The sequence below is a fragment of the Schistocerca gregaria genome, chromosome X (assembly GCF_023897955.1).
Source record: "Schistocerca gregaria isolate iqSchGreg1 chromosome X, iqSchGreg1.2, whole genome shotgun sequence".
NCBI lineage: Eukaryota > Metazoa > Arthropoda > Insecta > Orthoptera > Acrididae > Schistocerca > Schistocerca gregaria.
In genome coordinates this window covers 176,178,951-176,198,232 of record NC_064931.1, presented here as the reverse complement: position 1 = coordinate 176,198,232, position 19,282 = coordinate 176,178,951, and the positions used below count along the sequence as shown (strand labels likewise).

The 19,282-nt window shown below is 39.7% G+C and overlaps 1 protein-coding gene across 22 annotated transcripts in view; it reads left to right on the top strand.

The window, feature by feature from the left end:
- LOC126298847 (nuclear factor 1 X-type) overlaps positions 1-19,282 on the top strand; it is a 1,745,828-nt gene that overhangs the window by 1,456,321 nt on the left and 270,225 nt on the right. For all 22 annotated transcript variants that reach the window (XM_049990351.1, XM_049990348.1, XM_049990347.1 and 19 more), the window contains one exon: positions 18,045-18,228. In XM_049990351.1, the coding sequence (XP_049846308.1) occupies positions 18,045-18,228 (184 nt within the window). The remainder of the gene's footprint in view (positions 1-18,044; positions 18,229-19,282) is intronic.

The window sequence follows — 19,282 nt, the reverse complement described above, 5'->3', positions numbered from 1 at the left end:
TTATGTCTGTTGACATGAGTGACAGAAATTTCGGCAATACAGTACAACAGAAACTAAAGCCAATTTCTCTGTTCCTTTTTATCCAAAAATGGATGAATAATAATCTGTTTTGTCGTCATCACTTCTGTCAGGTTTATTTTACGGACAACTGCAAGCTGATGTGACTCCGTACTTACCGAAAAGGGCACATCACTTGAAACCAATAAAAATGAAACAAATGCTTTTTATTCTCTAAGGAAGCTACGTATAATTCGTTATAAAATTTCTGAAGCATCTACAATGTCTTACAGACGTATTCTTCTGCAAATGTAGAATTGTTTAGGACTGAATTACTCCCAGATTTGTAGCTGCAGAGAAGAGCACATATTTCCCAGATAAACAGGGAAGGGCTGAGACCAGGTGGGCCGTGTCACTGTAGTGGAGCATCTGAGCATCTGTATTGTGTTCTCGTCTATTCTCGGTCTCGCTCTAGGGTTTCGCACCGCTGGGTGACAGAAAGAGGGCTCCTGCGCTATCCTAGTTTACGACCTGCTTGGTCTAAATCACTTCAGACGAACGCCGGAATAGTCCCAGAACGAAGGCCAAGGTCTACACTTGCTACGTCGTGTGGAACACATTATCCGTCACTTGAAACATTTGCATTCATATGGCATGTATTACCACATTCATCTTTCCTCAATTGTTAAAGGACTTCATGATACAATTTTTAAAATCTGAGGAAATAGTGTGTTATGACAGCGCAGTATCTATAGCATGAACACAGAGAATTACGCGACCGGAACTAAAATTTCAGTGTAATAATCATCCTTTTAGTGCTGGAAGCGAATGGAGAAACGTTGGCTGTGCACTAGGAAAAAATGCAGGTACTTCCAGTAAAGATTGTGCTCATTAATTAGATCGAAATCGAAGGTCGAGACACACCTTCATTGATGTTGAGGTGACACATTAAATAAAGAGATTTGGCCCCTCTCGTATCTTCAATATGGTGTGTCACGTACGTATCTTGCCAAATGTGGAATTTAATTTTTTGTTGTTACTGGTTCCCATGGAAATGAGGGTAGAAATGAGGAAACCGTACAGTTTAAAGTCGTTATCCGTTAGAAGGCTCATAATTAACAATGCCTCATGCAATCCCTTCCATGCAATCAAATTTCTAATGGATAAGATTTCTTCTAATACCACAATTCAGTCCACCTACGACTGACATGAGATATTACTAGAAAACAACAGTTTCAGCATTACGGTGTTTTGTTATTTTATTTTATTTTTTCTACTTGCTGCTGCAAAAATTTAGCCTGCTGAGTGCATACTATAGAGTATGATTAACACTTGGACATTGCGACATGTATTAACGTCTTAACACTAGTTACAATATCAATCTTCGATAATTATGTAATGCCAATCCTACATGACAATAACTTCTCAGTTTACAGCCCTTATGAAATTGTACAGTATTTCATTCCAGATGTCAGGTGGAAAACATAGCTTTTCATTATAGCGAGATCTTGGTAATCTAATGTGGAATATCTTCGACATTGCCTCTTTTTAAGCTAACATTTTGTGTCTGGCTTCATACGCTGAATATGCGCTGAACGCGACAAATAGGACATTTCATATGGACATTTCTACAGGCACTAGATGAAAAGTCTGTATGTTTAAATTTATCCAACCTGCATCCTAACATGAACGTACTCCTTCTTTGGAGACCAATATAGAAAAATAGCTTCAAAATTCTTCCGTCGTGTTCTAACACTTTCCTTTTTTTCTGATACGATAAAAGATAACGTTTTAACAGCTTGTCTGCATGGACATGAGAAGAAGGTGATACAGGTTTTGCTACCGAACCGTAAAGTACGGCAAGAGCTAGGGACAGAGGCTATAAGTGGGCGGCGAACGTGTTCAGGATTAATGGCCTATTAAGAGCTTTGCTAGGGGCTGCGGTGTGCGGGAAGACGGAGGAGTCGCGTCGAACGCAGCGTCAGCACCAGCGTGGTGGGGTGCAAAGAAATCTGGCTTCCAACCGTACCAGCAGGTGCTTAACAGATCCACGGACGACGAAAAAAGACTAAAGCGCAAACAGTAAAATTAGTGCATATTTCATACAGGTTGGCCTACCTCGAAATATTTTCAAGACAAAAGCCTTAGCCCACAAATCTTATAGTCGGTTATGTTTCCGAAACGACACTTTGGTACGAATCGGCGACCAGTGGTCACGATTTTTTTCTCCTTCCAGCTGAAAATGCTACGGATATTCGAGAATTTCTGCGTTTCATCCAAAGCAGCTAACCAAAAGTACAACAAATTCTGGACCAGATAGCGAGTTATATAAATTTTACTTTTGTGTTAACCTGTACGACCACATGTGCTTTGGGTTTCAATCAGTAAGATTGTCACCATAATGATGGAGTCATTATTTCATTACGACCATCTGGAAATGAAATTTTTCACCCACGTCAAAAATAACAAACATGTCCCAAGTCAGCATTGTCAAGAGTATTATACACTGATGATATTTTTCAGTATAACGCGAAGCATTCTTACCTCAGTGTTTAGAGTCGTCAATACATGCAGCATAGACACAAGGAATTTAAGCATAGGGAAAACTTATGAATTATTTGCATTTTTTCCTGTGGTCTTAGTTGTGTTTCCAGTAAAAAAGGACAGTGGATATTTTTGCCGTTACACGTTTTTGGATTAGATAGGAATACTACCTCATGTGAAGTATTGGCAGTGACATATAAAATATGAATCACATTCACATTATTTTTGATGCAATGAAGCGTTGCTCCTGAAAAACTCCATTCGGATGTTGCTAACTTCTTCACAAGTGTCTTGTTTTTCTCGTAGCAGATAACAAAACGCAGTTTCTTCAAGTGCTCTCCTTGTTGTTTAACAACACCACACTTTCTCTGTCCCACCGTCATTGTTTATCCGTGATAATACTGTAGCCACTAACGCACTAGATCTCGATTGAAATGAGAAACTTGCCTAGAAATCTCTATGGGAAGAACATCACTAGTGTGCCATGACTAATGCCAACAATAAATTTCAGTAAAACTAAGTGCCGAGCCACTTAGTTCAAGAGTAGCCACCAGTTTCATTGTCTGCAAGCTGTATTTATCTGTTCACTCTGAGCTATAGTGCTTAAATTTTTACCCCCTACAGTATTTAACATAATAGTCTTAGTCGTAAGGAGTCCGAATTCATAAATAATTAGTGAAATGTGAGCAGTCAAATTTAGTTCAAGTGGATTTTTACGGATTTTTTACTTTTTGTCTTAGTCTTCTTATACTCTCGGACCAAGTTCAAAGTAATGTTTCCTGTGGAATACTGTCCTCGCTCCTTTATAAGTGATCGTGCAATTTATGTTCATAGGTAACTGTTATAACGTAAGTATGTTTTAGGAACAACATTTCCAGTCTCATAATATTTTGAGCTATTCAGTATAATAGTTGTGGTTTAAGTTTACAAAAACACAGGGACATTTTTAAGACGAAATGAATGTCCGGTAAGCATAGGTACTCGTCCGGATCGATCATAGTTTCTTTGAGGATGTCTGTTTAAGTAGTCGAAGGAAGATAACGGTAAGTTGCTGTCTTTCCCAGAGCTACAATCTGGTGCTCTTATAGTGTTCCTTTCCGTTTGGGAGCCTTGTTCACTCTCAAAGAAAACAAGTATCACGTTTCGATCCATGGAATGAGTATAAACTAGTCCCTTCTGAACAAACGTCACAGCATTTGCTATAAAAATCAATTCCGACATCTCATGCGTAATGGTGATTTTGGGCATGCCTTGGTGGTCTTCTTCACACTGGAATCTGGTGCTAAAGTCTAGACAAGAACAGTTTCATTGGTAGGAAATATCCATCTACCTGCTGTTTAGCGGAATCACTTGCTATCTTCTACGTCTGATTTGAGTCATCTGCACAGAGTGGCTATTTTTAGCTCTCTTTCCACTCTACATCGACGTTCCGCAAACAACCTTACGGTGCACCTTCTGGTAACAATATCTTTTTGTTTTTCTCCCTTTCCTATTCCATTCGCGAATGGCACGTGGAAAGTGATCGTCGGTAAACCTTCTTATGAGCTGTATTTCCTGTGATTTTCTCCCCCCTCCTCTTGCAGTGGCTGCCACTGAGCTTGTTGATCTTCGCAGTAACGCTCTCGCTCCGAGTGAACGATTTCCACACCCTTCCCGCCGCCGATTCCCCTCCCCATTCTGCACCTTCCTTTCATATCCTATCACTAATTCACCAGGTTTCCTGGCTTCCATTTCTCAATCCTCATACTTAATCGGTATTGGGTAGTTTATTTTGTAAATCAATCAGTTCGTATTTCTGTCAACACATCAACAATTTCTATAATTACTTAGTAGTTTTAATTGTTAGTAACCCTTACATTAACATACAGGGTGATTCCGTGACGATGATACAAATTTTCAGGGATGGCAGGGAAAGGTAAATGTATCAATCTGAGGTAAAGAACCCTGGTCCGGAAACGACCGAGTCGAAAGTTATGAGCGAAAATCGTTCTGATACCTCCGATAGTGGAATACATGTACAGGCACAGTCCTTGCTAAGATTGCTAAGATTGTAGGACAGCAACTCCGACGAGCACATAGGTGTAGAGGTTGGGATAATAACCCAACTAACCCTATGCAGATGGCGTACTGCGTACTGACATAAGCAAGTGTGCAATGTCTGTACTGTAGTAGACTGCTGTATGTGTTTACATATTAAAAGTACTAACGTCGATTATCCATAACCAAATGAAGTTGTACCCGGTGATGGAACTTGCAGGCATGATTTTCATGTATGGGCTAACAAATGGAAGCAGCACAGAAGCGAAAAGGTTGTACAGGACCAAATATTCGCTTGGGAGAAATTAAACCATGTTTCTATGACTACTCCAACGATTAACTGGTACCACTGTACGACGACCGCGGAGGACGACAAACTACACCGACTTCCGACTTAGAAGATGCAGTGCTTGCTCGAGTCAATGAGGAGCCTACAAACAGCGCTCAATGAGATGCACGTGAAGTGAATGTTTCACAGAGATCTGTATGGCCAGTATTACGGGAAATACAGCCGCATCCCTAACATCCACAGAAACTGCATGCTTTGACTCCTGCCGACTTCGGACCTCCTGTCGTTTTCAGCCAAGGGTTCTTGAGGCGCCTTACAGTCGATTCTCACTTACCTGTGTATGTACTTTTCACGGAGAAGCAAAGTTTCACCAGAGACGGAATGCTAAATACTTGCAATAATCGTATTCAGACCGATGATAATTCCCACGCTACAGTTCTGAAGAGCCATCAACACAGATTATCAGTCAATGTGTGGGCAGGCATAGTCAATGAATACATACTAGGACCTTTTCTTCTTCCTCCCCACTGAAATGCACCAGTGCGTACGATGTTAATCACAGACATACTAACCAGGTTCCTGGGACATATCCCACTTATTGTCGACGGATGTGTCTCCAATGTGCTGGAGCGCTACCTGCCTTTGGACTGAAGTTTCGTGAATGCCTGGATCATACATTCCCTGGAAAGCTAATAGGCAGAGCAGGTTCTGTTTCGTGGCCAGCACGTTTACCTGATTCCACCTCACCTGATTTCTTCTTGTGCGCCCATGTGAAATAATCTTTTGGAATGGACACCTGTCGAGACAGATGAGGATCTACGTGTAAAAATTCTCGCTGCCTGCGACACTGTTTAAACGACACCGGAAATGTTAGAAAGGGTACGACAAAACTCTTTGCGACGATGCCATGCTTGCATTGACGCTAAGGGACGCCATTTTGAACAGTTGTTGTAAATGTAGCAGCTTGTGACATTCGTGCAGGTAAACAGAATTCATTATTACTGTATCGTAGACTTAGGATTACATTATAAGTTACTTGCGCTGTTAAAATTCCACCAACAGGATAATTATCTGATGGTATTAGGAAGTGTTCAGCGGATAATTCTGTACTCCATGATCAGGGTTTGGAAGTTCGGAGCATTATTTTGAGTGGATACATCATCATTATCATTATAATCATCAACATCCTCTACAAGTCCGCGTAATTTCCACTTCCATTCATGTCGTCTGTCGCCTTGTATCTCGTCCTTCCTCTCAATCTCCTCCCACGAAATAGACGTTCCGTCTCAACGAATATCCCGTCCAGTTCTTCTTCCTTTCTCTTGTAATCTGCTGCAGTCATTTCCTCTCATCAACCCTTTCCAACACACTTCCATTACTAACTCCTTCCATCCTGCCTTACTTTTCACTCTCATCTACACCCATATCTCAAATGCTTTTAGTCTTTTCTCATCCTGTTGTCTCAGTGTCCATGTTTAAGCCCCACAGAATACCGCACTCCAGACTAAACTCTTGCCATGTCTTTTCGTCAGACCTTTATCTACTTGGTCAAACACACAGTGGAAGTGATTTGCCTGGTAATAAAGCTCATGTAAGGTAAAAAATTAATGCCAAGCAATTAATATATTACATCGGCTTTTTTCAAATCGTTAAGTAAAGCAATGTGATATGCATGTTGGTGGCTAGAATACAGTACATAGTTGTGTTTTCGACCTTTCGCCGATCTTACAATCGGTCCAGCTAGCCGATTATGTGAGCTCTACGAAATATGTGGAACACAACCCACTCTGTAACTTGAGTTATTTGGCACACACAAAGGAAAACTCACACTGGCGGGCAGAAATTCCAAGCCAACCTAATAAGCTATATATCTGATACAGATTCAGCAGGACAGGCTAGCTATAACTCGAATGATTATCATCTCTGTAAAACGCTATTACGAAATAATTTGTCGCCAGCTTAGCACTCTGCACTCTAAAGAAGAGACGACTGTATGCCCACGTACGTATGCATAAAGTTATTTTTAATTGCAGTTAGCAGAATAAAATTTTTGTCTTGTGTGTAGTGTACCTCTGCAAAACAATACAAGAAACAAATTTAAAAGAATTAAATATACTAGTTTTAAAATAAATTTTCAATCTATTGACCTATACTTACGGACTTATTGGAATACTGTGTGATTAGATGTTTAAAAGAACTTATCGATTGAAAAGTCATAATATTTAGAATACAATAGGCATTTGATGGTGAATGCAACGACAATATGTCGTAACCCACAAAATCCTGATTTTACAGGAGGCCGGATGTTCCAGTCACCATCAAAATGAAGCTTATACGATTTCGCACCGGCAGGTGAATGCATGGGAGACCCCAACACCACAGTCTTCCCCATTCTCTCGCCACTTAACCAAAAACCACTCTCTTAACTTACTCAACAACAAAATAATGTTTGGGTTAGAGTGAAATTTCCACCTTTTTTGTTAAAACTGTAGCTTGGTTTATGTTGTCAGAAAACTGTACAGAAAAACAGACGATACAAAACAATGAACTCACTTTTAGAAATGTGTGGGTTACGCCATTTTGTCGTTGCTTTTATGGTTTCTTAGAAGTCCTGTTTCTAGGAGTGACTCACGAAACGGCGCGCTACTAAGTATTTCAGAAATACAGCATTCACTGCATTTCAAAGTTTTCCTATTATAGTTTCAGTACTGCTAAAAAATATTTAGAGTTTTACACGATATAAATAGTATTAGATTCGGGCAGCATTGTTCTACTGCCATTCGAAGGAAGGAACATCCAGTGGCTGTAAAAAGCTTAAGCTGCAGTAAAGATCATCAGTTTTGGTCATCACAATGGCAATATTAACGCATGCCTAGCTATCACAGCCTGAGTCACGCATTAGCTAACATTTCGGAGTAGCTAACCGTTCGTGAGTATCATATATGACAGTAACATTAACGTCCCCACGCATGTTTTGTGTTACCCCCAGATTGTGACGGTGCCTCAAGTCCAAGCAAAGGATTTTAGTCCCCTGTATGTATTGCATGCTTCCGAGTTTCGTTAGCCGTGCTTGCGCTTCATAACAGTTATGTTTTCAAATACATACCAATTTGTTCATCTGAAGCTTGTGTTCAGAAACCCTCTTTGCATGATTTGAACATGCATGTTAATTCATAGTTTATTTCGCAAGTAGTTTTTAGGCCTATATTTATTTTTTTGAAAGGCTTTTGTTCTTATAATTTATGTCGATGCTAATAACTATATAAGTGTTAGTTCGCGGAAACTGGCCAGTCTGTTAACTGCAAAATAACAGTAGGTGTATATTTAGCTAGTTATTTTCGCGCTAACATTTCATTACTTTATTATTAACATGTTTAAAATCATTCGTTGTTTTGAGCGGAGTATTTTTCTCAGATCCATTCTGTTGATACAGCAGGTGTAACATCTATACATAAAGGGAGTCAACCTTTTTATAAGTCTACACCAATGTCCGTTACAACACTTTTATCTCGGAATAACAACACTAATTTTCTAAATAGATCGCTTTATAAGAGAATGGTCTATAAATAGTGATTAACCGCTAAAATAGCTGTACATATGAACAGCGTCTTCGTCGAAAATACTGATCTTGCTCCACGTGCTTCATGAGATGACCTCCGATTACATTAATCTTATCACTTAACATGGCGTACCTCTTGTTTCATACATTTGTAATGGATCTAATTAATATAACTCAATACTCTCAATGCTCGTAATAGGTATCAAAGACCTCGCCATACTGACGCAGGATTCCAGTCACATAGAAATTGTTTCACTTTTGGTGTAATTATAGAACGTTCGCGTTTACCTTCTCTTACCAATTTTCGCCTAAAGAATATCAACAGTGGAAAACAAATGCTAAAAAGAACCTGAGAAAATACATTACCTACAATGAAGGTCTGCTGTTAGCAATTAACGTATCAGTTTGAAGCTCTCATCGAGTATTCCTGACAGCAAACATAGACGGAAGTAAAAGACGCAATCCATGGATAACAAAAGGTCACTGCAGAACACAGAAAAGCGTTAAAGAGATTCTCGTGGAAGTCACATGTAAATATGTGAAGGAAGGTCACCTTTTGTTCATAAATATGTAGCCAGCGAATTAAGAAACCTAGCATTCTAATTAGACTGTGCAATAATTTTGCTTGCACCATCGTGTATGCCGTGTAGTGTTTAAGAGACTAAGATTAAAGATGAGAGTGCCTACGGAGGCACAAGGACAGCCATTTATCCTCCTCCCACACGCAAAAGGAATGAGACAATGCGTATATGATACTGGTACGCAGTACCCTCGATCAGACACTGCACAGTGCCTTGAGGAATGCAGGTCTTATGAGTAGATGTAGGCTTCAGTAAAATACGACGCCTCTTCAAAAACTGAGTTACAATTACAATGACAGATCCAGTAAATTTTTCTGAATACTACACTGCACTTCAAAGTGAAACAGATACACGATATTCTTTTCCAACATAGTCACCAAGTGTCGAAACATGAGGGTGAGAAAGTTCGACCAATCGTTCAATTCCTCGACGATAGAAATCCGCTCCTTGGTCACGGAGCCTTTCGGAACCGCTATATGAACGTTCTCACCGGTGGACAACCTCTCTCCTCCAGATGTTCTTTCAGGTTGCCGAAAAGATGAAAATCGCATGGTACAAGGTCTGGTCTTCCCGATCAGTATCATTCGTGTCTGTGCGAGCTTCGTCAAATTGTTGGCACCATTTCACTTCGGCTGGACTCGACATTGCATTTGGCCTGCAAACCGCCAGAATTTCATATATGTGTGGAATATAGAGGTTTTGCCCTTAAGAACTGTAGTGTCCCGTATACTTCAGCTTTGGAGTACAAGTTCAGTTGCCGCTCATTTCAATTGCGCTCTGTGGGGTATCTGGTTTCTGTACTCTGGAAGATTTTTTTTTCTTTTGCAGAAACCAGGAACATATTGTCTCCTCTGACAATACGTCACTCTTACTTCGCAGTGGTTAGATCTTAGCGCCGTACGACGTGCGTAACTTACTGTCTCAAGACCGTACGTAGGAGAAGAGCGGAAGGCATTCATTGGAAGAACTCTCGGAACACGCAAGTATTGTTCCAGAGCAAAGAAAATAATTTTTGTGACCTACGCCGCAAGCTGTGCAAGATTTGGGATCCTCATTTGGGCAAATTGAAGGAGGATATGTAATGAATTCAAAGGCGTGTGCCTAGATTTGTAGCCACTCAGTTCGGTCAATACCAGAATGTCACGGAGATGGTTAGGGACCTGATTCGCGAAGAAAGAAAATTTTTTGTGGAGTAGACCTTTCACGGCTGCTCTTTATCTAATTATAATTACTTCCCTTTCGGTTTTTCCTACAAATTTCGTGATCACAGCCCCATTTCCAAACAATCATTCCTGCCATCTGTCAAGCCGTCTGTTTTGGATCCGGTGTAGCGGCTGGTCACACTGGCAAGTTGGTAAGCCAAGTGCATCTAAGTGCTGTGTTTTCCTCGTTGGTGTATAATGATTCGGATTACAGCTTCATTAATTATAGAAAGCCGATACGATCCCAGCGACTAGCTGCATGTGGTTTATTTAATGTGAAGTGTCTGTATGCATCAACCATCTGAAGATAAATCTTCAGTGGCTCAAAGCTAATTAATGAAAGAATGAGTTTTTTAAAACCAGAATAAAGCGACTGGCTGCCTTATTAATTCAAAACAGCCGCTAGCTACTACCTGTTTGGAAAACGTCATTCGATATCACCGGTTTCAAAAACGTCGATTGTGAAAATATTCGAAATGTTTCCAGCTAATTTAAATTATGAAATAAATTAATTAACAATATATTTCAATTTATGTTTCGGGGCGGCTCCACCTCCGGGTAAGGATGAGAAAAACCGAACGGTTAAAACCGATACTGGTATTTTAGTTCTCAGTAACCGGTATTTTTCGATATTCGTTTGGTCTCATTTATAACAGGTATTTTTTGTTTTAGATAAATTTAAAAATGAGAAAAAGAGTTTTGTTGGTCGCTGTGTGGCTTCTCAAAGATTGATAGTGTCTTTTAAAGATATTGTTACTGATGTTAGGAGTCATACTTACACATCAGCTCATTATATAATGGGTATTTATGAAGAGATTTGACGAAAAATATTGGGCAGCGAATTAATTCATTATTGAACTTTTAACTATAGTCATGTAACTGGTGCTGATAAATTTTATATTTTGTGCACTATCTAAATTATTCATCTAAATTTTTTAAAAGAGCGTTTTTGGCTTTGCCAGCAAAAAAGAATGTTATTCCCATTCCCGTTAAAAAGTAAACATGTGTATTTGCGAAGAAAATGTCTCTTTCATTCGAAGCAGTTCAAGAAAAAGACCGCTACAAATTTTACAGAAAGGCTTGTTATTTTTTTGTCACTTATATGAAATAAAAAGAGTAAGTAAGTTATGGCAACAGTAATGAATTAAAAATTTAACAATTCATTCACAATTTTTAATAAACATAAATTAGCTGATGTGCTGCCTGTGTCTATATAATATGCCTTAAGTCACTTGTGCTTATTAGAAACGCATAGCTTAGTTAACCTGAAAAATGGAGCACTCAGAGCTCAGATATCACCCTTTAGCGCTGACTATTCGTAATGCTGAAATAGTGGTATGATCCTCGATTACAAGTTGATTTTGTTAATAGAGATTTATAAAATTACAGTCAGTACCAGAATTCTGGTGAGTTTTTTTGTAGTATTCAACCACTGATAACTATTCGAGAGAAGCAGCGAACGGTGGATTGTCTAAATTTTCTTTTTATTTGCCTATTTTATTTGATATTTTGATTCTACGTATCTTGACATGTGTACGCGAATCTGAATGATCGACATCGGATTTATTGGGAGAATTCGAGGAAAGTGTGGTTCGTCTGTAAAAGAAATCACATATAAGACGCTAGTGATACATATTTGTGAGTACTGCTCGAGAGTTTGGTAGTCATACCAGGTCGGATTAAAGGCAGACATCGAAGCAGTTCAGAGGCGGGCTGCTAGATTAGTTGCCGGTAAATTTGAAAAACACGCAAGTGTTGCGGGGATATTTCAGGAACTCAGATGGGAATCCCTGAATGGAAAGCGACATTCTTTTCGAGGAACGCTATTTAGGAAATTTAGAGAACCGGCATTTGAAGCTGACTGCAGAATATTTCTGTTGCCTCCGACATACATTGCACAAAAGTACCACAAAAGATAAGATACAAGAAATTTGGGGTCATACGGAGGCATATAGACAGTCGTTTTTCCCTCGCTGTATTTGCGAGTGGAACGGGATGCCGTACGCCACGTGCCGCAAGGTGGAATGTGGAGTATCGATGTAGATGTAGATGTAGCCTGAGGGAGACGTAGAATTTTTCAATCTTTGTGCGATGTCTATGTTTATTGTTGGAAATAATAACTAGAAACCAAAAAGCGATTATCTGAGAAACGGCATATTCTGAGCGGTTTTAACAGTTAGGTTAAACTGGAGATCAAAAGAAAACCGATCGTTTCGGTGCTAAGCACCATCCGTACCTCGGAGCCGTTGACTGCGAGCCTCGGCTGACCTATAGTACGGGATGTGGGAAATGTTGCGTGTATGTCGACGCAGGCTCGCGGTTGCCAGTTAGACAATGCGAGAGGACTGCAGCGGGATCTGCAGAGCAGTGGCGGCAGCGCTTGCCAGCCAAAGAGCCGGCAGATCGATGGCTGGGGCGCCGCGATCGCTGGATCGTCACGCTTGTCTCGCGCGCTTACTCCGCTTCCGGGTTGCTGTTTACCCCACATGCTCGGGGGCGCTATGCTGTACGAGTGATGCTCGCAAATAGCACCGAAAATCAACCACACAGTGAACACAGTAACTGCAGACGTCAATACAGTCTTGTGTGAATAACAATAAAAACACTCAACACTCAATAACCATTCAAATTATCATACAAATTATAACAGTTGAAAAGCCAAGAATGGTGAGGTGTTTTTGAAAGCCACATAGCTGTATGAAAGTGCTTCATTCGCAACTACCAGATTCACGTTAGTATAGACGTATCTTCAGGTTTTTCTGTAAAAAAATACAAATCTCTGTGTGAAATTTTTGAAATGGAAGAAATGCAGAACCATAGTGTTGGCATGCAAAGAAAAACAATGACAAGTAATCACAATGATTATATTTCCATACTTCAGATGTCCACATTAAAGAGTCAAACCACATAGGTGGGTTGTTATAGTAAAATTGAGTACATCCAGAAGATACTTGTCAAAATGTACGAAGACTGACTGCTGAATGAGCCAGACCTAGGAAAAAAACGGAGGAAAAAACAAGTAATGACTGGGACACTACTGTGAGTAGTGTATTTTTTGTACACTATTTACCGAGCACTTAGAGGGCTTTCCCTAGATTTTCGTTCATTTTTAGGCATTTTATCCCCGTTTGCAATGGTGTTCCATTCATTATTTGTTTTCCCCCGCTTTTTTCTAGGCGTGGCTCATTCACCAGTCATGATTTGTTTATTTTGACAAGTGTCTTTTGGGGATACTCAATTTTATTATGACAGCCCACCAATGTGATTTGACTCTTAACACGCATAACTTCCCGAAAGGTGGGACTCCGTAATTGTCCATCTACATTATGGAAATATAACCATTGTGAGTACCTGTCACTATTTTTTGTTGAATTCCATCGATATGGTTCTGTATTTCTACAATTTCAAAAATTTGAAACAGTGGCTTGTATTTTTTACAGATAAACTTGAAGATGCGTCTATACTGATGTGCAACCGGTAGTCCCGAATAAAGCACCTTCTTACAGATAGGCTGCTTTAGGAAATACCTCATCATTCTTGACAGTTTTATGACAATTTGAATGTTTATTGAGTGCTGAGTGATGTTATTGTTATTCACAATGTCTCTGAGCTGTGGTTGCCCTCCCCAGAAAGTTGTTTGTAACACACTCTTGATTCTGGAAATATTGGAAATTTGTGGTAAGGCCTTATGGGACCAAACTACTGAGGTCATCGGTCCCTAAACCTACACACTACTTAATCTAACTTAAACTAACTTACACTATAGACAACACACACCCATGCCCGAGGGAGGACTCGAACCTCCGTCGGGGGGAGCCGCACGGACAGTGACAAGGCTCCTAAGACCGCGCAACTATCCCGCGCGGCTCTTGGTTGTGTTCTGATTTGATGTAATGAGTTTAAATACTAAATGCCAGTTAACTAAGATTTGATGTTCTTCTAATTGCTGTTGTGGCCTTTAGTCCGATGACTGGTTCGATGCAGCTCTTCAGGCTAGTCTAACCTCTGAGAGCATCTTCATCTCTGCATAACTACCTAAATCGACATCTATTTGTTTGTTCTTAATTTCGTCAAGCCTTGCTCTCAGGCTACAGTTTTCACCCTCATACATCCTTCCATTACAAAACAGGCGATTTTTTGAAGCCTCAGAATGTGCCCTCTCAATCTATGCCGTATTTTAGTCAAGTTGTGCCATAAATTCCTTTACTCCCCAATTCGAGCAGTACCTTCTCATTAATTACCCGCTGTACCCACCTGATCTTCAGTATTTTAAAAGCGTCTATTTTCTTATTGTGTGAATCGTTTATCGAGAACGTTTCATTTCTGCAGAAGACGTCACTCCCCACAAATACCCTCAGAAAAGATTTCCTAACACTTAGATTTATATTCGATATAAAGAAATTCCTACTTTTCAGAAATTATTTTCTGCTATTGCAAGTCTGCATTTTATATACTCTCTGCTTCGGCTATCGTCAGTTATTTTGATGCCTGAACAGCAAAATTCATTTATTTATTTTAGTATCATTTCGTAATGTAATTCCATGAACATGACCAGATTTCATTCGACTACATTCCATTACTCTTATTTAGTTTTATAGATGTTCATCTTATAAACTCTTTTCAACAAATAATCATTTCCATTTAACTAATCTTTCAAAAACTCTGGCATCTCTGACAGGAATACAGAGTTTATTTATTCTCCCTCAACTTAAATTCCCCTTCCAATTTTTTGCTTGGTTTCCTTTACTCTTTTTTCAGTGTACAATCTGAATAAAATCGGTTAGGTTGTAACTCTTACTCCCTTCTCAACTACTGCTTCCTTTTCATATTCTAAGACTCGTATAGCTCCAGTATTGTTTCTGTAAAAGCTGCAGATAACCTTTCTCTCCCTGTATTTTATCCTTGCTAGCTTCAGAATTTCAGAGAATGTATTATAATAAACATTTTCAAAAGTTTTCTCTGAATTTACAAATACTATAAACGTAGGTTTGCCTTTCTTCAGCCTGTCTTCGTACGGGAAATATTGCCGGCTCCTATCAGTTTTTCCATTCTTTTGTAAACAATGGGCGCCAGTGTTTTACAAGCATGCCATATTAAACTGATGATTCGATAATATCCAAACCTACTTTAAACTACTCGAACGATTTTCGTCTACAGCACTAGTTGTGGAAATAAACCCATTCGACATAAAACTACATCGTCTGATTAAAATTAAAAAAAAAAAAAGGCCGCATTAGCAACTGCGTAGGTTTACCCACGGACGTGAACTAATCTGTCTCGCTGTACTGACATTTTCATTCATGATCTATGTTCAGCGTTCTCGAAGAATACCTCTGAACGTAAGGAAGAAGGGCTAGAACATAACATTCCGTCGACGTCGACGTCATTAGAGACGAGCACTAGCTCATATTGGGCAAGGATGCATACGGAATTCGCTGAGGCCTTGTTTGAGGAAACGTCCCGGCATTCTCCTCTTGTGCTTTAGGGAAACCGCTCCAGAACGTAGGTACAAGTAGCTTCCTGAAGTAGTAACAAAGCGATTTTGCTTTGTACATTGTATTGCAACTACACGAATAATTTCATAAGTAGCATGTCAGTAAAATGCACTTAAGTTCTAGTTTCCCCCTTTAAATGAGAGTGACACGAAGGGAAGTATTTATACCGGTCACGAAATACATTTTGTAGGGCAAAATCTAACAACATTTCTTTTGTTCGATTTAACACTAAAAATGGTGGTAAAAACACAACTCTCACGCCAGAGAATTAAGCTCGTATAGCTATATTAATCATACTCGTTGCTTTTGGTTATTTACACTTCACCAATGGAGTGTTAGCATCGTTACTTCTAGCTGCTTTGTACCTATGGTGAGTGTAAATAGTTAAATTGTTGTTCACTTCAGAATTACTGACCTGTTGGTGGTAAGTCGTTGGTCAAATATTTAGGTATTACATTCAACGATGACTTTTAATGAAATGACCAAGTAAACCTAATAGGTGGGAAAGAAGACTCCAGGTCGAGATTCACTAGAAGCATCCTTAGAAATATAGTTTATCTATGAAGGAGACTGCTTAAACTACTGTCCGTTTCACTCTTGAACACTGTTCTTATGCTTGCGTCCTTGGTTAGAATCGGTTAACAAATATGACAGAAAAGTTTCAAAAAAGAGCTTTCTAGTAAGTGTAAAAACAGTCACTTAACAAATGTCAATGGGATACATTAAAACCCAGTCGTTAAAATGAAAAGAGGATCGCCCTTAACATTCGAAAACGACTTTCGAATGCGAAGGCGTGTACAAGTATTATTTCCTCTCACATATATATGGCTAACGTCATCGACGCTAAGATTAGTGAAATTTGGACTCATTAACAGACGTCCTAGCACTATTAGTGAGTGGAACAGCCGAGAGAACTAGCTTTACTGAAATGCCGTCACACACAAGTTATGGTGGTTACTGAAAACGAATATGTATACATATTTAGAATACGAGAAAATTTTCTCTACGAAAATTTTAAAATGACAAAGATTTTGTTTTCTACATGCGATAAAGGGCGAAATTTACTATGAGAATAAGGAATAAAGAGAGTCGGCATCCAGTTGAAAGTTGAAAGGGAGAAACACTGACTGGTGGGCTTCTGTCAACACATCAATTATGTCAGAGAGGCTCCACGTGACTTCCAGAAACATGGAACCGTGATATTGAAAGCATCGTCTCAATTCACAGCTAGTGCTTCAAAGCTTGCTTACGATTCTTGCGGATGAATAATGGTAACTTTAAACAGTACCATTCACCAAAGAATTGAGTCATATCTGTCTCAAAATGAGACAAAAAATGACCTTCTAAACTACCAAGTAAAATAACAGCGTACGTGTGGAACGTAAATAATTGAAGTTTCAGTTGTGTGTTCGCCATTATCCATACAAAAAATTGATACAAGAGTTCAAGTTGTGGTATCGAGGCATCTGTCGCTCATGTCGTATTAGCACACACGTGTGAAACGATGTAGTGCGGAACGGGAAGTATCCGATACTGCGTTCTGCAAATTCCTCTGTCGTATGCTCCACCTGTATCTCCAGCAGATCGCCAGTGTTTCTGAATTGATAGCGACGTAGTTTTAAGCTACGTCGCTTAAAAATCGCAACGTGCTGGTCTCACGTAGTGAAAATACCGCTGATGGCCTAGAGAACCCAAAACATAGCTGTCACCGGCTTGTAGCCAACAAAAACTGAGGTCGGGTCTTTCACTGCTAGTATCCCTCGAACAATACCAACAGTTCCGAAGAAATATCTATCTCAAACGCTATAATGTAGCAAAGGCAGACATATTCAGGATATCGCAGGTTCGAATCCTGCCTCGGGCATGGATGTGTGTGATGTCCTTAGGTTAATTAGGTTTAAGTAGTTCTAAGTGCTAGGGGACTGATGACCTCAGATGTTAAGTCCCATAGTGCTCAGAGCCATTTTGAACATATTCAGGATACATTCTTATTTGCAACATCCCGTATTTTATGAAGAATATTACTAAATTACGTGTCTCACAGGGAGCGGGAAGGAACGTGGAATGGCCCTCAATTCACATCCAAGGAAAGAGAGCACGTGTTAATAAAAAGATAATGAAAACAAATGGACTGGATGTAAAGTGTCTGTAGTTCTGTAATTTGTTTCCAAAGCACAATCACTATATTGTAATTGTCACTACACTTGTTTGTTCTTTTCCGTTTTCAACAATCTGTACTTTTTTAAGGTAGTTGGTTATATCTTCTCATTATCATTGTTAGATAATACAAATAGTAGTGTAGCTCTGTTTTGAAATAAGTTGTTTTCGTATCCATTGCAGGTGTGGAGGCTCGACTTGGTCATGGTGATACTTTTCAAAGCAATCCCTTTAGAAAGCACAGACGGCGAACGCCTCGAGAAATCCCCCGAGTGCACTCACCCGGGATTGTGCGTCAACCCGTACCACATTAATGTTTCCGTCCGAGAGTTAGACCTCTACTTGGCCAACTTCATCAACAGCCACGGTAAGTACCCGTCGCAGTCTACCTCGTCTACATGTCTGTTGGTACTTTTACTAAGAACCCTTGACTTCTGACATCATCTAAGTTCTCAGAATTACCTGCAGTGAAGTGGATTAATAACCCTAAATAATTTGGTCTCCTAATCCGATGTCTTTGCCCAGTTATGTTGTAGGGGGTTGTTGGTAACGTCCATTGATTTTTTGCCGTCAAAAAATTTTGAGAAGTAAGTGATTTTGGTGGGGCCTCACAGTATTGGGCTATCGATCGAGGCACAGGGGGTGAAAAAATTACAGTGAGCACCTTTTACTTCAGAATGGCAGAAAAAAGATCCATTCACTTGATAAGAGAATGTGCGAGTCGGCTGGCGTTTACGTAGGAAGTTCAAACCTGTAAACCGTCCATAAAAATCTGGAGAGACATTCAGTAAAATGGGACTGTGCGGTGAGTAGGCTGCGCGTGTCTGTTACGTTGTTTCCCAAAAGGTTTATAAGTCCACACACGAAATACATCGGTTTAAAATTAGCGGATGAAAATGGGCCACTGTCCTACGATCACAGCACTGTCAGACGAACCTGGTCTGCAGGGACTCTTACGGAATAGTCTTTCGACGAGCAGTCCCACTCGTACCATGGTACTCTGCTGTGTGACTTGTTAACCGGCTTATTCCGTATATTGCAACACAAACCTTAATCAACAGCTACCAGAAACAGAAATACTGTTGCGTATTTCGTTTTCTTTTCGCATGGCTTTTCAGTGGAGCACAGATTTCTAGTGACAGCGAGATTAAAGCGAAGTGCTTCACCGTTAGTTTTGCCGTGTTTGCACCAACCTAATACTAGAGACAATAACGAAATAAAAGAATGCATTCGCAGTATTTGCAATACATGGAGGAAGTCAGTTAACAAGTGTCACAGCACCATCACTAGTCGAAAATATCGTGAGAGTTACAACAGATCAGGCTGTGACTACCTTTTAACATGTTGTTAACGTTTGTCACAAATAGGTTGCATTTCTCTATGTCGTTAAAAATAAAAGTAATCAAAAATATATTTATAAC